This window comes from Apodemus sylvaticus, chromosome 14, assembly GCF_947179515.1.
Source record: "Apodemus sylvaticus chromosome 14, mApoSyl1.1, whole genome shotgun sequence".
NCBI lineage: Eukaryota > Metazoa > Chordata > Mammalia > Rodentia > Muridae > Apodemus > Apodemus sylvaticus.
In genome coordinates, this window is record NC_067485.1 from 33,712,888 (window position 1) to 33,736,493 (window position 23,606).

The 23,606-nt window shown below is 44.8% G+C and overlaps 2 protein-coding genes across 3 annotated transcripts in view; one reads left to right on the forward strand and one right to left on the reverse strand.

Annotated features, from left to right (window-relative positions):
- The window catches only part of LOC127664689 (leukocyte elastase inhibitor A), a 230,165-nt gene that overhangs the window by 186,410 nt on the left and 20,149 nt on the right, over positions 1-23,606 (forward strand). The window contains exon 2 of one of the 2 annotated variants that reach the window (XM_052156805.1): positions 19,874-19,948. The exons of the other annotated variant lie outside the window; for it this stretch is intronic. The gene's annotated coding sequence lies outside the window, so the exon portion shown is untranslated. The remainder of the gene's footprint in view (positions 1-19,873; positions 19,949-23,606) is intronic. 2 annotated transcript variants of the gene reach the window in all.
- On the reverse strand, positions 1,117-13,217 carry LOC127664690 (leukocyte elastase inhibitor A-like). The gene is made up of 8 exons (XM_052156806.1): positions 12,987-13,217; positions 9,809-9,883; positions 8,580-8,755; positions 6,533-6,670; positions 5,682-5,799; positions 4,022-4,164; positions 3,666-3,833; positions 1,117-1,938 (listed from the first exon to the last, which is right to left on the reverse strand). The coding sequence occupies exons 3-8, from the start codon at positions 8,745-8,747 to the stop codon at positions 1,534-1,536; spliced, it is 1,140 nt and encodes a 379-aa protein (XP_052012766.1). The 5' UTR covers positions 8,748-8,755; positions 9,809-9,883; positions 12,987-13,217; the 3' UTR covers positions 1,117-1,533.

Consider the following 23,606-nt stretch of genomic DNA (forward strand, 5'->3'; position numbering starts at 1 on the left):
TTTGAAGTGTATGATGAAGTGTTGGGAAGCAGGTGAAGGAAGATCTAAGGGGATTTGGGGGAGGGGAAACCCAGATTAGACTATATTGTATTGAAAATTTATTTTCAGTGTATGCCATAGAAAGCAAGCCAGTAAGCAACACTCCTGTATGGCCTCTGCTTTAGTTCTTGCCTTGAGGCCCTGCCCCAAGTTCCTTCAGTGGGGCCTTTTGGCCTGACCAGAAGCTGAAATAAACCCTTCTGCCTCCAGTTTGCTTTTGATCACAGCGATTTATCACATCAGGAGACACCCTGACTGAGACAGAGGGTTTGGATGGACAGCCATTTTCATCTCTTCTGGTTCCTGAGGGTGAGCCTCATGCCCAGAAACCCCAGCCAGCAGGCAGCGTCTTGGAAGCAGAGAGAAGCCTTCACTAAATGCAGAAACTCCCAACACCTGGAACTCAAGTTTCATGTCTCTAAAAGTGAAACAAGTCAGAAAACAACCTTCTCAGATTCACTATTGAGTTATAACACCACACAGTACGATATGAGCATGGTGCCTGCACTGTGGACACATAAACACCCCAGCCAGGGCAGTGGCGTCCACTGTAGGGGTGACAGAGACTGGCACAGTTTGAGATTTCTGTTGTTGGGGCTTTAAGGATGACAGTGGTGATAGATCATAATGGGGAGCTGGAAGGAGGGCCCCACTCCACCCCCCACCCTTCTGAGAGAGAGAGAGAGAGAGAGAGAGAGAGAGAGAGAGAGAGAGAGATCTTTCCTGGATTAGATCTGCATGTTGGCAGAAACATGGGTGGTAGAAGTTAATTCTGAGTGTATCTAAGATGAAAATGAGTAACAGGGTTGTGAGAAACTCAAGGAAAGACTGGCCTCTTGCAAAGTGACAGTGACCTTGGCATTTAAGCGTATGCCCTGGGCAGAATCACCAAGAAAGTATGTCTTCTCAAGAAGTGCATTCTTCAATTGTATTTATTCCCAGAGCATATCTTCTTTTAACCCTGTCTTCAACAACCTGGAATGCCTTCTACTGAGGCTTCCCAAACTCTGTAAAGGAAATAATGTTGTTGCATTTCACACATCAAAGAACAAAGAAGGAGCAATTGTTACAGATCCATTAATTTTCTTAGTGCTTTATTTCTTGTTGGTTTTATTGATTTGTTTTTGCCTTACTCTAATTCTAGACTAAGAACCAACTGACTTTGCAAAAAGCCCTATATTTTCATGCCTGTCGGGAACATATGGCAATTCCACAGGTTACTTCATGGTCAGGAAACTATACATCTATTTAATTCCTTTGCTTTTAGATTTGATTCTGTTGACAGTGACAAATAAATTTTATTTTTCAGCATAAAAACAAAATAGACACAACCATGCCAAAAGACATGATATAAAAATCCAACACAGTTAAAATACAAAGGAAAGAAAGATTGGTTTCTGATAGTTTTCTTGTAAAGAACAAATGAAAACAATCACTATTAAAACCTCAGGGAATGAAACTCTAAGCTCTGCCTTGTATCTCTAAAGTCTCCTTCTATGGGGAACAAACCCTGCCAAGAAAGAGCACAGTAGCTGTGGGGTTGTGCCGAATGAAGAAAAGGAACGGATGGTCTGCTGTGAATTCTTCCTCGGGTCTCAGGCAACATGCAGTAGCAACACCTCCTGTGGCAGCGGCTGCCTCTGTTCCCTCCTCATTCACTTCCACAAAGGACTTGTGGGCAATAGTTGACATGAAAAGCTCTCTGAATCTTGACATGCCAGACAGATCAGCATTGTCAGGGTTAAAGAGATCCTGCACTCCCAGGCGGTCCAGGTTGGAGTTGAGCGTGTAGCTCTCTTCCATCTTGAACCTGGGCAATTTGACACGGACATCAATCTTTCTCAAGGTCTCATGTTTGGTCCATTCACGAAGTTTTTCCAAAGTTAATTGCTTCTCAATCTGGAATTAATATAAAGCAAAGGAAAGTTAATTTATTAGTGTAATAAGATACTATTTCAATGAACAGAGTCACAATTGCCTCAACTCATAGGTTATCCTCATTTGTTCTACAAAACCACTTTCCATGTAGGCTTCATTTTTGTCCGTTAATTAGTGGAACATAGCAGAACTATTTTCCAGGTCTTTGAGGGTCAAAGTACAAAAACATTTCATTACAGTCTGTCATCCCTTCATCCATCTATCTATTTACCAGTCCATCCATCATCCATCTACCCATACATCCATCATCCATTCATCTATCCATCTATCCATCTATTCTTCATCCATTTTTCTATCAATTTCTCTCTGCCTCACTCACCTACATACTCCTTCCATTCTAGTCTTTTGTTTGTGCAACCATCTATCCTCCCTTCCATCTACCCAGGATTTTTACACCCATTTTTCATTGAATCAATTGACTGATGAGCTATAAGAAGTTTTATTACTCTAATTGCTTGAATGGTACAAGGGAAATCTTATAAGTTTCTTCTATTTATTCTTCAATCTTCTAAAATCGTAGTGATGTGTAAATTAGATACTAGATACTAGATGATACTAGATACTAGATATTAGATATTAGATCCTAGATACTAGAGCGGAATCAATCTCTAATAACTCCTGTGCATGAATGAAAAAGGGACAGAATGTATGGGACTAAGTTCATTTCAAACAAGGACAACCAGCTGACATGGGGTCACACCTTGCAATCCCAGCATTCAGGAGCCACTGATGGAGGGCTGTGAGTTCAAGAACAACCTTGGCTGCATAGCCAGACCTTGATATGGAATGGAGCAGAGTTGGGTAGAGTAGGGTAGAATGGAATAGAATAGACACATAGAATACAGTATGCGTGCTAATGACACCAACTTTGTAGCATTGTTGTGACCATTAAATAAATTGGTGTAGGAAAAGTGCTTGGCATATACTAAGTACTATATAAATACTATATAAATATCAAATATTATTGTTCCTCTATTGGACCAAATGGAACCACTTTCTCTTGTGGACAGTAGCAATTTCTTTCTTGAGATCAGAGCTTCATTTAATTACCAGACAGAAAACACAACTGACAAATGCACCACATTCATGGCATTCTCTGTACATTCAAATGAGAGCAGACTCCTTCCTGATTGCACGTGTAGGCTGGGAAGGAAGAGGAGATAAGCCACAGGGCAGCCTAGGATTTCTGAGGAAAAATTGGAACCTTTATAGTTTTGTCTAATTCTAATCTTGTCAGGATATAACTATTCAGTAAGATGTAAATCAATTTTCACTATAATTCCTTTAAAGTTACTTTAAGAGACTTTTTGTGAGGGACCAGTCATCACTGTTACCTTTACTTTTGAATTTCTAAATGTCCCCATCACAGTGATGGGCAGCAAATATTCTGAACATGTATACTTTAGGTCTCTGGGATGGGAGTGTGTGTGGCTCAGGGACAGAACACTTACCTGGTCCAGGGCACTTGGACATTCCAATAAAACATGATAGTAATAATAATACAAATAACTGTATTAACATGAGGCCTCAGATCAACAAAGCCTGATAAATTATACTGACAAAAATGGGAGTGTACTCACAAGGGAATTTGTGGATAAACAAGTGTTTATGGTTCAGTAAACACATGGGAAGTATAAGAACAAGTGCAGTGTAAGGAAACATGAACCATGCCATTGAGAGCCAGTTACCTTCTTAAGACCTGTGGACTGGTCCTTAATGTCTTCAGGCAGCAGGATGACCATGCTAAGTTCTCCTCCCTGGTAAGGCATCTCCAGCACCTTGCACTTCAGGTCCGGAATGTAGCCAAATGGAAGATATTTCTTTTGATACATCATCTTCACGGTTTTTGTGTCTTTCTGAATGGTTACAAAAATAGCATTCAAATTATTCCCTCTTCTCTTTTAGAGCAGAGGTGAATTTGGGGTCTTGGGGTAGAGGGATCAGTGGTAAAGGCCTAGCTGACCATGGGGGAGGCCCTGTGCTACAACTCCAGCACTCACACACAAACAACCAAGAACATCCCAGGGTGATGGTGTCACCTGACCTTGTTCAGTCGGAATGGAGCATCTTTTGTGTCCTTTGTCATGAATTTCTCCGCCCACATTCCCTTGAAGTAGATGGCATTCACTAGCACAAGTTTAGTGTCCTCGTCCACCATATCCTCAGCCAAAAGATCTGGAATTTTCCCTGAAAAGATGACGTAAACTTCTTTAAAGGTCCATATTGTAATTCCAAATTTAAACCAATAATTTATTAACTCAAACATAGACTTCCAACATTATTTTATTTTAACTCAGTATTAGGAAAGGCTCACTTGTCCAATTTTTATTTTAAATAAACAAAATTGTAAGACCCTACAGGTTCATGTCTAGTGTTCTATAATCCTCATGGCCAGCCCTTTTATAGGAAGAAATATACTTAAAGTCAGTTAAATGTCTTTAAATGTTTAAAATAATAATGTTCTCCAGTCTAGGAGGAAACAGTAACCATTATTTTTGAATGGCTATTCTTTACAAAAAAAATTTCCTTAGTGGAAAATATTTTTGGGTCCTTGGAAAATAATGTCTTCAAATGTTCTAAGTAGAAGTCTGCTCTTGTGAAAAGGACTTTGAACATATATCTCGGAGATAATAAGACTTGTCTAATGGGTAAGTCTATTGACACAGAAGCCACTCTCCCCACAACCAGATACACTGCTGGGAACGGATAAAATTCCAGACAGGATCCCTGGGTGCTGAGTCTCACAGAAACAAGACAGAGGACAGAGCCATTACACAGCTGAATTGAGCCCAGAGGGTGAGTCACTCCCTACCCACTACTTCTGAGATACTGGACAAGATGGTGGCCAAAAATATCATGACTGCAACAGTTTTTACATACTGACTTCATGGTTCCCTGAGGTTTCACATCTCATTTCTTTCCATATCAGCACTAAACACTTTTAGACAGGCATTTTTATTAATTTTATTCTGCATTTTAACGTTGGTTTTAACATTCAATTGTACTTCAGGGAAACCCATAGGTACTCAACTGCTTCCATTAAATCATGTCTGTATTGCTCTACTGTTAAATTTCTGACATCTTAATTCTAGGGAATTATTCTAGGGAATAGCATCTGTGTGTCAGTGCACAAAAGCCAGGATTTGGGAAGTTGAGGAAGGGAGACAGGAGATGCAAGTGAGAGTGCAGGGGAGTGAGAACCTGCACACAATGGCTCTGCTATGATTCAGAGGAGTCCCCAAAGGCCTCTCTCTTAAAGGTTTTGTCTATGGTTCATCCTGCACTGAAGACCGAGGAACCTTTAAAATGGCAGCGTGTGTTTTCTTTTCATTTGTTTGTACTTTGAGACAGGGTCTTGTCAGTGTTTTCAAAACAATCCTGCCTCTGCCTCCCACGTTCTGGGATTGTAGGTCTTCTCCTTCAAGCCTACCTTGGGAAGGGGTGCTGCTATTTAAGTGGCTGTGAGCCGCTGGCCTCTCCCCTCTCTTTATTCCCAGTGAGGTGACCAGGCCTCCTCTGCCATGCTCTGTGAACATGTGAGGTGCAGCGTTGCCATAGGAACAAAGCAATAAGTCCAGTCATTTACAAACCGAGACCTCCAGCACTGTGAGTCAAAATCAGCCTTTTCTCCCCAAGCTGATTGTGTCAGCTGTGAGCTTCAGAAGGGACACTGACTCCAGAGCCAGCACTGCTCAGCCTCTCACCTTCTGTTTGACCTTTGACCCACTGGTTTATCTCCTTCCTTGCATCTTCATAGGCATGCTGAAAATCCACAGGGGACAAGTCAGCACCGTACATTGTCTGGGTTGAAGCCAAGAAGTCCTGATTTTAAGAAAGGAAGTGTCATGATTAACAACGGCTATTCCATACAGAAGTTTTCTAAAATCTTGAAAGCAAAGCGTCATAAAAATAAAAGTTTGACTAAAACTTAACCTTTATAGTTTTCTATCATGTTGGAATTTACTGTCCTAATTATTTTTTTAAGGCTACAGTGCAGTAGTGGCATGTATAGCACTTCATGTAACACTTCTGGTATTAGTACAAAGGCTACTAATTATTTTTTAGATCTTAAATTAACATTTTCATGAATCACCAAATGTTGAATATACTTAAAGTGGCTTCTCAGGACTGCTTTTGCTGTGTGTGTGTGTGTGTGTGTGTGTTGTGCACATCTATCTATATAGATGTGCATGATCTGCCTTATTCCCTTAAAACAAATTCTCCTACTGAATTTGCCTAGGCTGGTGGTCCACAAACCCAAGGGGTCCTCACAGCTCCATTCCACACAGGGCCGGGGCTACAGGAGAGTATAGAGCCACGCCTGGCATTTTTCATGGGTTCTGGGATCCAAACTCAGCTTCCCAGGCCTGCACAGGAAGCTCTCTTCCCCACGGAGCCAAGACATCCAGGAAGGATCCTTTCATTAGAAAGACCATGAGATCAAAGTCCCACATGCATTCTCTGCTGTTTTTATGAATGGCCTGCGACATGGCTGTGCCTGGAGGAGTCTGTGTCACTTCAGAAAGTTTCAGAATGTGAAGCACTAGGTACTTACAGGAAGGAAATTGTAGGTTTTCTCTCCATACAGTCTGTTAGCAAGCTTCAGAGTGTGAGATGCTCCACGCCTGCTCACTTCAGCGTTCAGGCTTTGAAACCGTGAATGGACGTCCTCAACAGAGTCGAAATGAAGAGCCTAAAGGAAAGACATCATTCTTTATACAATCATCTGTTTCAAAGTTCTGAAGTGATTCCTTGGTATCTACTTCCACCAAATTATTTTTTGTTTGAAATCAAGTAGCTGCAGCCTAATATTTTGTCTTAACATACCATTGACAGAGCAATCAAACTAGGACCACAGTGTATGGCTCAGTGAGACCTAAGGAGATATGGTTTTTAAATAATTTTTAATAGTTCCATGAATGGGAATGGGTAACAAGATAACATTTACATCTGGTTTTTGTTCCAAGAATGATTTAACTGGTATGTTCCTGTTTATAATCTATGCCATATACAATTTTGATAAAACAAAAGTCTCAGATAAACCATGTGGAGAAGACTCATTCCTGCTCTAAGACTAAATGTGTAGCACTGACTGAGGCATTTTTCTTCGCTTATCTTATGAAGGTCCACATCCCACTCCCTTGAAAAATAACTTCCTTAAATTTATTCTAGTGAGAGTTTAATTCCTCACCTGATAGTTCTAATGCAATGGTCCTTTCCTGTTTCTGTGAGGTCTGGGCTGGTTTTTACTTCTAAGACTCAAAAGACAAAAGCCCACAGGGTCCACAGTCCACACTACTCTCTGAGCTATGCCTGTTAGGTTGACACTTGGACATACCTACTAGACTGAAATGGGGAGGGAAAGGCTTTGCGACTCTTGTTTCCTGAAGCTGTCAGCTGTAAAAGCCTTAACACTGAAGCAGACATAACCTGTGAGAAGCACTGAGCAGCAGGTGCAGAGTAGCCAGGCAGGTGAGTTAGGAAACACTGAGTCCATTCCTGTCTAGACTTCCAAAGGTGGCAGAATTCCCTTCTCAGAACTAAGGAACACCAGGAGCAGACGTCCTTCCACATCCATTCACGAAGACTAGGAAGCCATGGGGAGGGAGACAAATATGACCTGCTGTCTCTCAGGGTAAACTGAGAGGATGTGGGTCCTGTTCACCAGGCCACAGGGACTTTCCAATCTCTCCCCAGCAGAGCTTCAGCCAGTGGTGTCAGGCTGGAAAGAGGCTCAGGGCTAACCCTGGGAACACAGGCAGAGGGCCTTCTTTTCCCTTGTCCTCACAAACAGGTACCACCACCAAGCTGCCTCCAGTAGCATGCTCTCTTATCTGTATGCCTAAGGTGACACTGCTGTGTTTTGTTAATGTATGGTGTGATGTAGCAGGAGGGAACACCTCAGAAGCCCTATCAAGTTGTTCCCCTTGAGGAATCAACCATGGGACAGGCCTAAAACAAAAGGAAGGTTTTTGGGAGAAGGAAGCCAGGGAGCAGAGGGGGGACCTGGGAAGGAGTAGAGGCAGAGAAAAGGGAGGGGCAGAGAAGGACAGAAAGAGAGAGGAGAAAGAGAAGAGGAGGGGAGGCCTGGCACAAAAAGAATGAGGGAAAGAGAGAGAGAACCAAAGAGTCCTTACACTGGAGCCAGGTTTCCTACCTTGCTGTTGCTAGGTAACTGCTAACTGTTGGGCAGAGCCTAGACTAATTGCTAACAGATACTGTATTTCTACCAGCATGTTTTGTGAATAGTGGTGGTCCATGCTAAAGGAGAACAGGAACCCCCTAGCTCCTCTCTCTTGGGAGGTGCAGTGTTTACAGCAAAGCTGTGAGATTCACTCCTGGCAAAGGGAGCTCAAAGCCTGCAGGTGTTGTCATTGTATTTCTTCACTGGTTGTCCCCAACTGAGCAGAGACTCTGTCCTATGCTCAGTCAAAGCCAGTAGTAATGGAATGACTAACAGTTCTTTGGGTATTGAGGGATGGGGTGGGACAGGGTGGGAGGGGAGGGGGGACAAAGGGGAAGGGGGGCTTTTCTAAAAGTCTGACTGCACCCTGTTAGCAGGGATATGACACGGAGAGCTCACCAGGTTTGCTTCTTCTTACCTTAGAGAGCTGGGCTGCAGTGTTGCCTTTGGTCCCCAGGAAGACCATGGCCAAGGCAGAAGAGATGCTGAAGGGAGAGAAGAAGATGTTTCCTGTGGGGCTGCTCTCATTCAGGGTGCGGAACAGCTCCAGGGCGAAGAGGGTGTTGGCTGAACTCAGCTGCTCCATGGTGAAGGCTGCAGTAGAGGGGAGATCAGCACTGCCAGCTACAGCACCAGCAAGGCCTACCTCAACATTGCTATCCATCCCCAGGACCTACAGTTGGTTAATCCTGCTCTAGCCCATCTGTTGCAAGAGGGCAAAAGTATTCCCCAGACACAAGAGCAGGGGCCAGGTTTCAGCAGTATTGGACAAAGTCCTAGGATGTCTTATGTCTTTAACCTTCCAGACAGGCGTGTCTTAAGAGGGACAATGCCAGTGGCCACGGCACAGTGTCCACACTACACAGCCCTCTGTCTGGAGCTCACACATCTCTTTCCTTGTGTTCCCACAGATGTCAAGTTCTAGTTCATGTGGGCAATGAATCCAGAAAACCACAAGCACCTACTCTGCATACAGGTGAATTCTGGTAAAGATAACAATGCTATCATTTTAGTTCTCTGTGGATTCAGTTCTCCATGCCTGAGGTCAAGGCTGCAGTCTCAGCTGGAGTAGAATATGCAAGTCTGTGATTGCCACTCACTCTCCCTAGCGAGGCTGTGGGTGACAGGGAAGAGGAAGACTCTCCTGTGTCCCTTTTGCAAAGGAGCTGTCCCCTGCAGTGGGTAAGCAAGCCCTGTTTGGGGGCATCTGCTAATCAGTATGGGTCCCAAACTCAGAGCCCCAGTTTGTCCAGGTCCAGGACAATCACAGCTGCATGCCTGTGGCTGTTCAGCTGCCAGGGCCACATCAGTTCTCATTGCTGAGGATCTAGGACCTCACCAGCTTCCCTCCCAACCTCCCTGCAGCCAGGAAGGAGGCCATGGAGCTGCAGGGCACTGTCTCTCAGATCAGGTTCAGAAGTCAAGCTGATGAGAAAACAAAAGCAAAACCATGGCTGGGACAGCTTCCTTCCTCTGACCACTGGCTTGGCTTTGGGTGTAGCTGGGAACCGCAAAGCCTTTCCTGGTCAGGCATCACAGCTAGGGAGAGCCAAGCATGGGGTAGCATTCAGGTTCCAGCAGGACATGCAGAGAGGTCTGTCCCCCTCTTGCAGGCCTCCTCCCTGGGACACTGCCCATGGGCCTTACCTCCTCTGCTGCACTTCTTGCTCCACTTGCTGGAGACCTTGCAGGAAGCTCCCAGGGCCAGCTACAGCCTTCACTCTGAAAGGAGAGTGTCTTACTGGCAAGCACAGGCTGGGAGGAGAGCTTTTCTCCTCTGGTGAGGGCTTAAAACTCAGCTTGCAGGGCTGGCAAAATTAAAGCAGGAGATTGCAAGCACCCCCAAGGGATCCATGTTCCTCCACTCCAGGCCTTTCTCTACTTCTCTAAGCAGAGGCCCTAATAAATTAGTTATTTCTCAGCTGTGAAAAGCCTGGAGGAAAAGCCTCTCCTACAAGTCAAATGCTTCCCTTCTGAATTCCACTGAAAGACTGCAAAACCTGCTAGAGATCCTTTTTGTGAGGTGTATGAGTCGGGGTGTAGAGAGACCTTTGTGGCCTTTTGGATAAGGTGGGCCAACTCTAGTTTCTAGCAACACCTATGCCTGCTTCTCAGGAGCCAAGACTAGCTCAGTGACCACAGCAGGTTGGAGAGGCCCTCAAGCCGTAATTCTCCACTAATACACTAAAACCTTGAACACATTCTCCTCCCCATCAAATGAAATCAGAATTGACCAGCACAGGCCATAGTTACCTTGATGGGCCTGGCTTCATTCTCCCTAGAAGTGTCTAGATCTGTAAACTCTTAGAAGTTTTTCATGCCTACTGTTGTTTTTCAGAAGGACAAATGAAGAGTCTACTGTTTCCTGGTGAGGATCATACCACATGGGTTGGTCTTTTGGGACTTAGGGATTTATTTCTAATGAAGAGAGGAGAAAGGAGGATGGGGGATGGGTCAGATGGTTCGGCATTTACCACCAAAGCATGAGGGCCTGCATTTGAGTCTCTGATCCTCTGTAATCTTAGTGCTAGGGTGGGGGTGGGGCAAGCATCCCTAAGAGGAGCTCAATGGCCAGCTAACCTTGCTCACTCAGGGGCTCCTGGGTCTGTGAGAGACCTTGTCTCAAAAAATAAGGTGGAGAATGATAGCAGGAGACTCCCAATGTTGACCCCTGGCTTCTACCCACATATGCATCTGTGCACCTACATATATATACACAAACAAGGTGTGCATGCATAACACTCTCCCAAAAAGAAAAAAAGGCACAGTCTTATAACAAACAGACAAACAAACAAATAAAATAAAAAGAGCAAGAGAATACAGTTCACAACTGTCACAGTTACTTGTCATGATTTGATCAGATCTGGCAACTTGTCTGCTATTTCCAACAAGTGTGGAGAACCCGATGACAGGATGTCAAATGACCAAGATAAAAGTTCAAGACATAGAACAGGAGATACACCTCTATAGGAAAGCACTTGCCTGGCACAGACATGAGGCCCTAGGTTCCATTCCCAGCACAAGCAAAAGAAAGAGAAAACAGAGCTCTGAAGAAAATAAAAAGTTTTGTTTTGTTTTGTTTTTGACACTTTCTGTTGTTGCTCACCTAAAGGTCAATATATTTGGATCAAAACTACTTTGTGTGTGTGTGTGTGTGTGTGTGTGTGTGTGTGTGTGTGTGTGTAAGACAGAGAGAGGGAGGAAGAGAGGGAGGGCGAAGGGTATGGTGTTGGGTGGGGGTGAGTGGGTGAGGAGGATCTAGTCAGATTTGAGGGAGGGAAAACCCAGATCAGAATATATTGTATTGGAAAGCTAATACATGTCACGCAAACCCAGTCAGTAAGTGACACTCCTGCATGGCCTCTGCTTCAGTTCCAGGCTTGAGCTCCTGACACTACTTCCCTAAGTGGGGGCCTGTGGCCTGAGTGAAGTGAAATAAACCTGTTCTTTCCTCTCCAAGTTGCTTTCTTTTATCACAGCAGGAGACACCCTGACTGAGACAGAGGGTTTGGATGGGCAGCCATTTTCATCTCTTCTGGTTCCTGGGGGTGCGCTTCATCCCCAGAAACCCCAGCCAGCAGGCAGTGTCTTGGAAGCAGAGAGAAGCCTTCACTAAATGCAAAACCTCCCAACATCTGGAACTCAAGCTTTCAGTCTCTAAAAGTGAAACAAGTCAGTAAACAACCTTCTCGGGTTCTCTATTGAGTTATAACACCACACAGTAAGATATGAGCATGGTGCTTGCATTGTGGACACATAAACACCCCAGCCAGGACAGTGGCGTCCACTGTAGGGGTGACAGAGACTCGCAGAGTTTGAGATTTCTATTGTTGGGGCTTTAAGGATGACAGTGGTGATAGATCATGATGCAGAGCCGTAGGGAGGGCCCCACCCTTCCGAGAGAGAGATCTTGCCTGGCTTAGATCTGCACGTTGGCAGAAACATGGGTGGTAGAAGTCAATTCTGAGTATATCTAAGATGGAAATGGGTAACAGGGTTGTGAGAAACTCAAGGAAAGACTGGCCTACGGCAAAGTGACAATGATCTTGGCAGAATTACACTCATGCCCTGATGATTTCCAAGTGAAAGTAAAAAATAATAATCAAAATAATCAAAATCTCTGAGCAAATTGTTGAGAGTACGCAATTTTCAATAAAAGAAGGCAAAAAGATAAAGACAATTTACAATTGAAAGAGGAGCCAGATGTGGAGGCACACATAAGACTCTTGTCCCAGACACATGGGAGGCTGACAAAGAAAGATGGCTGTTGAGAGGCCATTGTGAACAATTCACTGCTTTCCTCCAGATATAAACAGTCATAGGGTGTCTGGGCTTAATCCTCAGCCTCTCTCTCTCTCTCTCTCTCTCTCTCTCTCTCTCTGTCTCTGTCTCGCTCTCGCTCTCTCTCACACACACACACTCTTCACACACACTCTTCACACACACTCTTCACACACACTCACAGGTGGGGAGACAGGGGGAGGGAGGGAGGGAGAGAGGGAGAGAGACAGATTCAGATACAACAAAGAGCAGGGAGACACCAGGGAGGAGTGAGGCAGGGAGTGAAATTCTCTACCTCCTTAAAGTAAAACATTTTACATGTTCAGGAAAAGAATATGAAGGCTTTGCCAAAACTAGCCTTTGATCAAGAGATTCATGCGGCAAGAAGCCTGATGCTATTCCTTACTGCAAGGCAGAGCAAATCAAAGTCATCACAAGATAATCCCAATTGCCACGCCTATCCCACACCAGAAAGCCTCACACAAGAGTTTCAAGGGAGGGACTCAGTGCCCTAAGGGACTTGGGATACCACAACTGCTTCTACCTTCCAATGTGGCACTCTTTGGTTCTGCTGTCCTTGAAGTCCTTGAAGTTTTATCAAGATGTCTCCGGTCAGCTGATTGTGAGAGGGATCAGTGTGGCAGCCACACTTTTCTGGATTTCAAGTGGATCCACCACGAGCGACGTCTACTGGAGCCAGGGGTTGTGCCACTGCAAAGTTCCCACTAGGAAGAAGTTTCACGGAACTAAAGACCCGCCCCCTTCCAGGAATCCTGAGCAGGGGAGGGGCAGGGGATGATGATTAAGTGATCTACACCCTGGAAAAGCCACAAACACTGGACGCAGTCTGTAAGAGATGCTGCGTTGACGCCACCTAGTGGTCACGGGGATGAGGTTCTCCGTCTCCCCCCCGCCCCCCAACCCCCAAGACTCCTAGGCAACCACCTACCCTGCCCTCCCTGAGTGTGTGTCCAGGAGGTGGACCAGAGAGGTGTGATGGGGTATTCTCAAGCTTCAAGCCGTCAGAGTGCTTGTAATGCTGAGCTTTGGAAATTTGTAGCTCCCACCACTTTTTCCTTGCCTGTCACTGATTTTTAAAAAGGAAACTCTGTCTTAAACTGGACCTGTTCTATTTTGGAAGAAACTAGATTGTTCAACTGCACAGGCGCCCTAAGAATACTATTTTGAACTTCATATTTGAATTTGGTAATACTAGAATAAAGTTGAGTGGCATGGGATGAATATATACTATATATGAAAAGTGTTATGTCCATTTGTATTATTTTAATAAAACACTTTTGGCTGGATAATTATGAATTCTCCACGTTCACAGTCGGGCATCTGAAATAGCCTTCCTAGGAAGTGTAAGGCATCACAGAAGAAAACAAAATCAAGCAACCAAACAAACAGAAAACCTGGGAGCATATGTGAATTTCTTCTGGTTTCTGTCTTATAAAATGGAAGCAGATGAGGAGCACCAAAAGGCTCTGTCCGTTGGAGCCAGGTTTTGTGCCTCTGCTGAGCTACCACCAGGACAGTATTTTGCAGAGCTGAAGGTTGGGTTTCCTCCCAGATTTCAGAGCTGCAGAGTTATTAGATGAAGTATAGCAGCAACCTGGGGAAGCCACAAGCACTGGAGTCATAGTACTTAAGAGCAGGGGTGTGTGCGCCACCTAGTGGTCATGAGGATGATATTCCCGTATTCAGTCAGGGGTCCCCACCCTGAGAACCTTGTGAAATCTTAATCACTTCTCAAAGCCCCCACCTCCTGAACACCACACACACACGGAGATTCTGTCTTCTGATATCTCACAGTGGGCATTATAATCAACACGTGAGTGCTCAGGAGACATGCTCAAACCATGTCCTAACTATAGCAGCCAGGAGTTTAAGGAGAGCAGGGCTGGTGGGTGGGATACTGAGGTTTGAATGTGTTGTTTCTAAATTTCATATTGAAAGTTAATCCTCTACCAGTATTAAAATAGACCTTGTGAGTGGCATTCAGACCTTATAAAAGATGTAGTTAGACCTTATTTGATTCCACTTTCCATCTTTGAAGACACAATAACAAGGTGATTTAAAAAAAAAATGTGTGTGTGAACAGCCATAAGTGTGCGTGCTGCACAGAGGTCAGAGAACAACTTTCAGGAGTCTGTGTGGGTTCCAGGCTTCAGATCGGGGTCTTCGAGCTTAGTGGCCAGAACCTTGACCAGCTGAACCATCTCACCGTTGTCACAGGATACTGTATCGAGACCAGACAGCAAACCTCTGGCAACTTCATCTTGAACTTCCCAGCTTGCAGATCTTTGATACAAATTTTTGTTGTTTATAATCCTCCAAGACTTGGTATCTTCTTGATATTCAACGCAATTGGCTTAAATACACAAGCACGACAGAATTCAGTTGCTGAATGAAATGATAGATTTAAAACTTGGGCCCAGATGACATGCCAAGGGACCAGCAGGGTCCACAGGCCAATGTCTTGCTTACCAGCAAGTCACCAGAGCGACCTCTAGTGGCTGCTCCAGCCCACTGTAGCTAAGGGGCCAGGATTCAGAGGGGTGGCCACTGATGACTCTGTAAAACTGCAGTCCTGAGGGTGCACTGGACATCATTGCCCTCTGGTGCTGGAAATCTCCCAGCTTGGAGAGGGTAGAGATGGGGCACAGAGTAGGACTCTGGTGTGGCTTTGAAGACTGAGGGTCTCCGGGAAGTTCTAGCTCTCTAACTATACTGAAATGCTGGTGATAAGAGGTCCTAAAAACATTTTTGCTTTTTCTGAGGGTAAAAAGATGCTGGCCTAGGTATTGACACCTGGAGCCTAACAGCAGGGGGTCAAGTAATGTGACCATTGTTCTAGCAGGAACTTCACAGCTCAAACTTTCAGCCTGCTAGTAGAAATAGCAGGAAGAAAAAGGGACACTTTGAAAAGTGATTATAGTGTTTATTCCTAAATTGAAAAAATTACCTATAAAAGTTCTCTAAGAAAAAGAGGAAAAGCAGAAAGATCCTAAGTGGGACAGGGAAATATTTTCTGTCACTTTTCTCTTTGGATCAATAAAATTCTTTTGAACTAGGAGAAGGGAGTAACACTCACAGAAGGAAAAAACTTTTATATAAGCAAATATCCATAAACTCAGATACATTCACATACAGATCTGAACATGCATATTTATACATTTCCATTCAAACCAGTCAACTTGCATACATTCTCACAATTAACATCCATATACACACATCCATACTTACATATGCATTTGGAGCAAAAGACCAAGCACCAGTACAGAAAGATCTCTCTCATTCTGGTTGAAAAATGACCTCCAATCTTTATTACACAGAGAAAGAGAAAGCTTCTGCCCTTTTAATGATAAGTGAATTAAAACCACGCTTTTAAGGAGAAAGTTTTGTTCCTTTAGTAAGACTGAACTTGCCTTGTTATTAAGAAAAGACCTGCTCTGTTCCATGGAAAGGAGAAGCCGGCCTGTTCCTTCCGCTCTCTGCAGCTTCTGTTCAGATCTAAAACTAAAAAATGTTTGGTCTAAAAGGTTCTCCTCAGCTCAGTCTGACTCTTCTCTTTGTCCTCAGTACTTTCATGCATCTTTCAGAATGCATGATCACATGGTAAAAAGTTCACCACCAGTTTACACAAATTCAAATCATAAATCAAATACAAAGTTTACAACAGTGAATGCTTACACGCATAACAACCATTAAGAGTACTTATCTGGCTAAACATCCATCACCTGTCACCGCTCCACAGATTCACTAAGAGGTAAAAAAAAAAAAATAACTAAGTTATTAGGAAGTTTTGAATAGATAAACCCAGTCAATATTTTATCTTCTGCCATAGCACCTATAATAAATCATTAGTTCTCTTTTTATGATCTTTGGATGTTTTATACCCTCTTGGAATGTGCTCTGAGTAGTAGAAAGTCTGGTTATTACCTAGAGGCAATTAGGTGGTGACACATGGGAGACAGAGTTCTCATTGTAGTTTTGACAATCAGAAAAGCACCTAATAGCAGTCCCACTATAAAAGTGCTTAATAAATACTGATATAATTTTAGGAATTCTTATAGTATCATAATTATGAATTAAGAAGTCATCCATTTGTCTACATAGCATCATTACAAGATAGTACATCTTTGTAGATCTACAGAGATCTGCTAAAAATGGGTGAGCTAATACCTAGTGATTGCTTTATATGTTTAATAATAATAGAAAAAGCATATTAGTAGCATGAATCTTTCCTAAACTGATTTTTCCTGTGCCTTGCCTATTAGAGTCCCGTCATAGAGGTTAATCTAAGGTGGTCCCCTCAGGAAGATCACCTGCTAGTTATTAGCTTGTTCTATTATGGATCCTGAAAATCCGGACACTCTATGGCTATCCTCTGACCTAGATTGGATATAATATACTGAACAGGCCCTACATCATGAGAGTCATGCTGGATACATGATAAGTGTGGCAGTTGGATGAATGGACTGTCTAAAGACCCCTGGGTGGGAACAAGGACACAATGGAAACAACTTTCTGTCCGATGGGGACATACACAGGTCACTTGTGTAGAGATTGGAACTTCATGACCACACTTAAAAGAACAATGTCGTATGAGTTTAGATCTTAGGGGACTTCCTTTACTGGGAACAATAATTTTCCTTCCATGACAGTGAACTCACTCCCATGAAACATGGTAAGTTGGCACACCCTGCCACTCTCAGATCAATGGAGTTATTGCAGGATGGGTCATGGTTCCAACAGTAGTGAAGATGGGACATCACATGACCTGCTAGTGGGATGACACCTTCTGACTAGGGCACATGGACATCAGGCCCTGCACTTCCAGCAGAAGGAAGTGCCCTGCTGCAGTGTGAGGGGCACTGAGCTTGGATGTAGAGGTGGACAGGATAGTTGCCTGGCTGCCATGCTTTGGGGTACCAGCCATTCCCCCACCTCTGCCCTTTACAGTGCACATCTCAGGGTTCCTTGTAGCTCTGGTCCTCCAGTGCCCTGGATCGGGGCTCTGACTCTGCCCTGGCGATGATGCCTCCTCTGATGCCTTCCTTCAAGGAATCCCAGTGGTGGCTACTAGAAACAGGGATGCCAGGTGCTCAGTCCCCTCAGAACCAGCAGGGCCACCTGACCATTCCTGATAATGGGAGACATGACCAGAGCTGTCAGGTTTGTGCAGAATGTGACTTCTCTTGCTGGCCTGCATTTGTCAATAAAGTGAATGAGATGCGGTCAGGCTCCATGAGGGCTAAGCATGGCCAGTAGACTGCACCAGGGGATGGGAGGGAGAGAAAGGGAAGTGAGAGGAGAGGGGCCAGAGGAGGAGCCAAGAGTGAAGAGAATCAAGAAAGCCAGGAGAGAAAATGGCCCCAAATGGCAGGGTTATATAGGAAAGAGAAGCTGGCAGGAGAAGCACGGGCCCTGGGGAGGAGATGTTTAGTTGAGGGGAGAGGAGAGAAGTCTGAGAAGAGACACAGCTGCTGATGGAGAACAGAAGCCAGCATCAAGTTTGCTGTGCGAATAGGTACCACAGTTAGCCAGTTGCTTCAATGGAACCCAGCATAAAGGGTGTTTCTCCCCCCCCCACCTCCTCCTCCTTCTCCTCCTTCTCCTCCTTCTCCTCCCCGTCCTTTTCCCCCTCTCTTTCTCTCAGTATTTATACTCTGAAGCTGACAAAAACAAGTTAATTAATTACATCACATTCTGGATCATTAGCCAGACCTTGCATTGACAAAAGTTGAATTTGAACTTTCAGTTTCTTAGTGTTGGGGTTCAGGATGAGCTACACAAACCTCTCAGATACCAATCTCAGCCAGATACTGATGGTTTAATGAACACACATCCCAAGACTGATTATTCAGTGATGTAGCCAGGAGGAGTTGGGAGCCAAGCTGGGACACAGGGCTCTCTCTCTCTCTCTCTCTCTCTCTCTCTCTCTCTCTCTGAAGACACACACACACACACACACACACACACACACATACACACACACCACACACAAAGTAGTTTTGATCCAAATATTGACCTTTAGGTGAGCTCTAACAGAGTGTCAAAAATAACCTTTATTTTCTTCAGAGCTCTGTTTTCTTTCTTTTGTTTGTGCTGGGAATGGAACCTAGGGCCTATTGTCTGTGCCAGGCAAGTGCTTTCCTATAGAGGTGTATCTCCTGTTCTATGTCTTGAATGTTACTGCTTGGATTTTTATTTTGGTCTTTTGACATCCTGTCATTGGGTTCTCCACATTTGTTGGAAACAACAGTAAATTTGCCAGTTCTGATCAAATCATGACAACTAACTGTGGCAGCTGTGAACTGTATTCTCTTGCTGTTTTTATTTCATTTGTCTGTTTGCCTGTTTGTTAGAAGACTGTGCCTCTTTTCCTTTTTGCGAGAGTGTTATGCATGCACACCTTGTTTGTGTACATATATGTAGGTGCACAGATGCATATGTGAGTGGAAGCCAGGGGTCAACATTGGGAGTCTCCCACTTTCATTCTCCACCTTATTTCTTGAGACAAGGTCTCTCACAGACCCAGGAGCCCCTGAGTGAGCAAGATTGTCTGGCCATTGAACTCCTCTTAGGGATGCTTGCCCCACCCCACCCCCAACCCAGCACTAAGATTACAGAGGATCAGAGACTCAAATGCAGGCCCTCATGCTAGGTTGGTAAATGAGGAACCAACTGACCCATCCCCCATCCTCCTTTCTCCACACTTTTCTTTAGAAATAAATCCCTAGGTCCAACAAACACCAACCCACTTGGTGTGATCCTTACCAGTAAATAGGATTCCTCCTTAGTCTTTCTGAAGGACAAAAAGCACCAAAAAGTTCTATGACTTTACAGATCCAGGCACTTCAAAGGAGAATAAAGCCAGGCCCATCAAGGTAATGATGGCCTGTGCTGGCTGGTCAATTCTACTTTTTGTTTGATGGGGTAGGGATCTGACTAAAGCTTTAGTGCAATAGTAGAGAATCATGGCTTGAGGGCCTCTCCAGCCTGGTGTCACTGAGCTAGCCTTGGCTCCTGAGAGGCAGGCATGGGTGTTGCTAGAAACTGGAGCTGTGCCACCTTATCCAAAGGGCCACAAAGGTCTCTCTACACCCCCACTCACACACCTCACAAAAAGGATCTCTGGCAGGTTTTGCAGTCTTTGAGTGGAATTCAGAAGGGAAGCATTTGACTTGTAGGAGAGAATGTTTTTCCTCCAGGCTTTTCACAGCTGAGAAATAAATAGTTTATTAGGGCCTCTGCTTAGAGAAGTAGAGAAAGGCCTGGAGTGGAGGAACATGGATCCCTTGGGGGTGCTTGCAATCTCCTGCTTTCATTTTGCCAGCCCTGCAAGCTGAGTTTTAAGCCCTCACCAGAGGAGAAAAGCTCTCCTCCCAGCCTGTGCTTGCCAGTAAGACACCCTCCTTTCAGAGTGAAGGCTGCAGCTGGCCCTGGGAGCTTCCTGCAAGGTCTCCAGCAAGTGGAGCAAGAAGTGCAGCAGAGGAGGTAAGGCCCATGGGCAGCATCCCAGGGAGGAGGCCTGCAAGAGGGGGACAGACCTCTCTGCATGTCCTGCTGGAACCTGAATGCTACCCCATGCTTGGCTCTCCCTAGCTGTGACACCTGACCAGGAAAGGCTTTGTGGTTCCCAGCTACACCCAAAGCCAAGCCACTGGTCAGAGGGAGAAAGCTGTCCCAGCCATGGTTTTGCTTCTGTTTTCCCATCAGCTTGATTTCTGAACCTGATCTGAGAGACAGTGCCCTGCAGCTCCATGGCCTCCTTCCTGGCTGCAGGGAGGTTGGGAGGGAAGCTGGTGAGATCCTAGGTTCTGGAGATGAGGCCCTGGTAGGTAAATGTCCACAGACACACAGCTGTGATTGTCTTGTAGTTAGACAAACTGGAGCTCTGAGTTTGGGACCCAGATGGATTAGCAGATGCTCCACAAGCAGGGCTTGGTTACCCACTGCAGGGGACAGCTCATTTGCCAAAGGAACACAGGAGAGTCTTCCTCTTCCCTGTCACCCACAGCCTCACTAGGGAGAGTGAGTGGCAATCACAAACTTGCATATTCCACTCCAGCTGAGACTGCAGCCTCAGGCATGGAGAACTGAATCCACAGAGAACTGAAATGATAGCATTGTTATCTTTACCAGAATTCACCTATATGCAGAGTAGGTGCTTGTGGTTTTCTGGATTCATTGCCCACATGAACTACATCTTGACATCCCACATAAGGAGAGAGGTGTGTGAGCTCCAGACAGAAGGCTGTGTAGTGTGGGCACTGTGCCAGGGCCACCGGCATGGTTCTGCTTCAGACACAACTGTCTGGAAGATTTAGAGCCATAAGACACCCTAGGCCCTGGTTCAGTACTGCTGAAGTCTGGCCCCTGCTCTTGTGCCTGGAGGAGTATTCTTGCCCTCTTGGGAAAAATGGTTGGAAGCAGGATTAATTAACTGACTGCAGGTCCTGGCGGTGGGTGGCAAAGCTGAGGTAGGCCTTGCTGGTGCTGTAGCTGGCAGTGCTGATCTCCCCTCTACTGCAGCCTTCACCATGGAGCAGCTGAGTTCAGCCAACTCCCTCTTCGCCCTGGAGCTGTTCCGCACCCTGAATGAGAGCAGCCCCACAGGAAACATCTTCTTCTCTCCCTTCAGCATCTTCTGCCTTGGCCATGGTCTTCCTGGGGGCCAAAGGCAGCACTGCAGCCCAGCTCTCTAAGGCGAGAAGAAGCAAAACCGGGCAGCTCTCCCTGTCATATCCCTGCTAACGGGGTGCAGTCAGACTTTTAGAACTACCCCACCCCAAAAATCAGTTGCTGGTTCACTAGTGGCTTTAACTGAGCACAGGGCGGCATTTCTGCTCAGCTGGGGAAAGAGAGTGAAAAGGACAAGGACAATACCTGAAGGCTTTGAGTTCCCATTCCCATTCCCAGGAGTGAGTCTGACAGCTTTATCCTGAAAGTCCTGCACCGCCCCGAGCTAGCTGTTTCCCGTTTTCCTTTTACACTGACAACTAATACTCATAAATTACGCCTTCAGACACAACAGATATGGGAGCATGCTACAGGAGACAGCTTTAGGGTGGGTTTTCTTTTTCTTGTTTGTTTGTTTGTTTGTTTGTTTGTTTGTTTGTTTGTTTGTGGGGACCAGGTAAAGAGAGCCATCTGTCTGTGTCCCCAGGGTTAGCCCTGGGCCTCTCTCCAGCCTGACTTCACTGGTTGTGACTATGGGAGGAGAGATTAGGAAAGTCCCCGTGGCCTGTTGGATAGGTCCCACATCCTCTCAGCCTACCCTGGGAGATAGCAGCTCACATTTGTCTCCCTCCCGACAGCTGTCTAGTCTTCTTGAATGGGTGTGGAAGGACTTCTGCTCCTGGTGTTCCTTAGTTCTGAGAGGAGAATTCTGCCACCTTTGGAAGTCTAGAGAGGAACAGACAAAGCGTTTCCTAACTCACCTGCCTGGCTACTCTGCACCTGCTGCTCAGTGCTTCTCACAGGTGATAGCCAAATGCTACTTGGACAGATGGCACATACATAAAGCAAAAGGAGATGGGAAAAGCCACTTGCAGTATATTCAACATCTGCTGATCTATGAAATTTAATGTAAGATTCAAAAAGCATTAGTAACCTTTGTGTTAACACCAGAAACTTTAAGTAAAGTTTCTACACTACTACACTGTAACCTTAAAAAATAAATAGTCAGGACAGTAAATTTAGTGCTATTTTCTTTACAGTACAATACAGAGTATACAGGTTAAGTTTTAATTAAACTATTTTGTTTTTATAACTTTTTCTTTTGGGGATTTTAGACCACTTCTGTAAGGAATAGACATCATTCATGTTACTTCCTTTTTTAAAATCAGGACTTCTTGGCTTCAACTCAAAAACTGTACGGTGCAGACTTGTCCCCTGTGGATTTTCAGTATGCCTATGAAGATGCAAGGAAGGAGATAAACCAGTGGGTCAAAGGTCAAACAGAAGGTGAGAGGCTGAGCAGTACTGGCTCTGGAGTCAGTGTCCCTTCTGAAGCTCACAACTGACACAATCAGCTTGTGGAGAAAAGGCTAATTTTGACTCACAGTGCTGGAGGTCTCAGTTTGTAAATGATTGGACTTATTGCTTTGTTCCTATGACAACGCTGCACCTCACATGTTCACAGAGCATGGCAGAGGAGGCCTGGTCACCTCACTGGGAATAAAGAGAGGGGAGAGGCCAATGTCTCACAGCCAGTTAAATAGCAGCACCCCTTCCCAAGGTAGGCTTGAAGGAGAAGACCTACAATCCCAGCACTTGGAAAACTGAGGCAGGAGGATTGCTTTGAGCACACATAGCAAGACCCTGTCTCAAAATAAAAATAAATAAAAAGAAAACTCAATCCCCAATGATCTGTAGACTCCCAGCTAGGTCCTACATTTTAAAGGTTCCTTTGCCTTTCAATTGAGGATGAACCAGAGTCCAACCCTTTAAGAGAGAGGCCTTTGGGGACCCCTCTGAATCACAGCAGAGTCACTGTGTGCAGGTTCTCACTCCCCTGCACTCTCACTTGCATCTCCTGTCTCCCTTCCTCAACTTCCCAAATCCTGGCTTATGTGCACTGACATGCAGATGCTATTCCCTAGAATAAGGGACAATTTAAGATGTCAGAAATGTATCAGTGGAGAAATACAGACATTTTTTGTATTTTTTATTGAATATATTTTTCATTTACATTTCAAACGTTATACCCCTTCCAGGTTTCCCCCCTTCCCGAAAACCCCCAACCCATCCTCCCATCCCCTGCCTCCAAGAATATGCTCCTCCACCCAACCCATTCGAAGCCATTGAGTTCATCTGAAGTATATTTGAAATTTAAAGCCAACATTAAAATGCAGAATAAAATTAATGAAATAATTTTAATAATATTTAATATTTAATAAGGTAATAAAATACCTGTCCAAAAGTGTTTAGTGCTTATATGGAAAGAAATGAGATGTGAAACCTCAGGGAACCATGAAGTCAGTATGTAGAAACTGTTGCAGTCATGATATTTTGGCCACCATCTTGTTCAGTAACTCATAAGTAGTGAGCAGGGAGTGACTCACCCTCTGAGCTCAATTCAGCTGTGTAATGGCTCTGTCTTCTGTCTTGCTTCTGTGAGAGTCAGCACCTAAGGATCCTGTCTGGAATT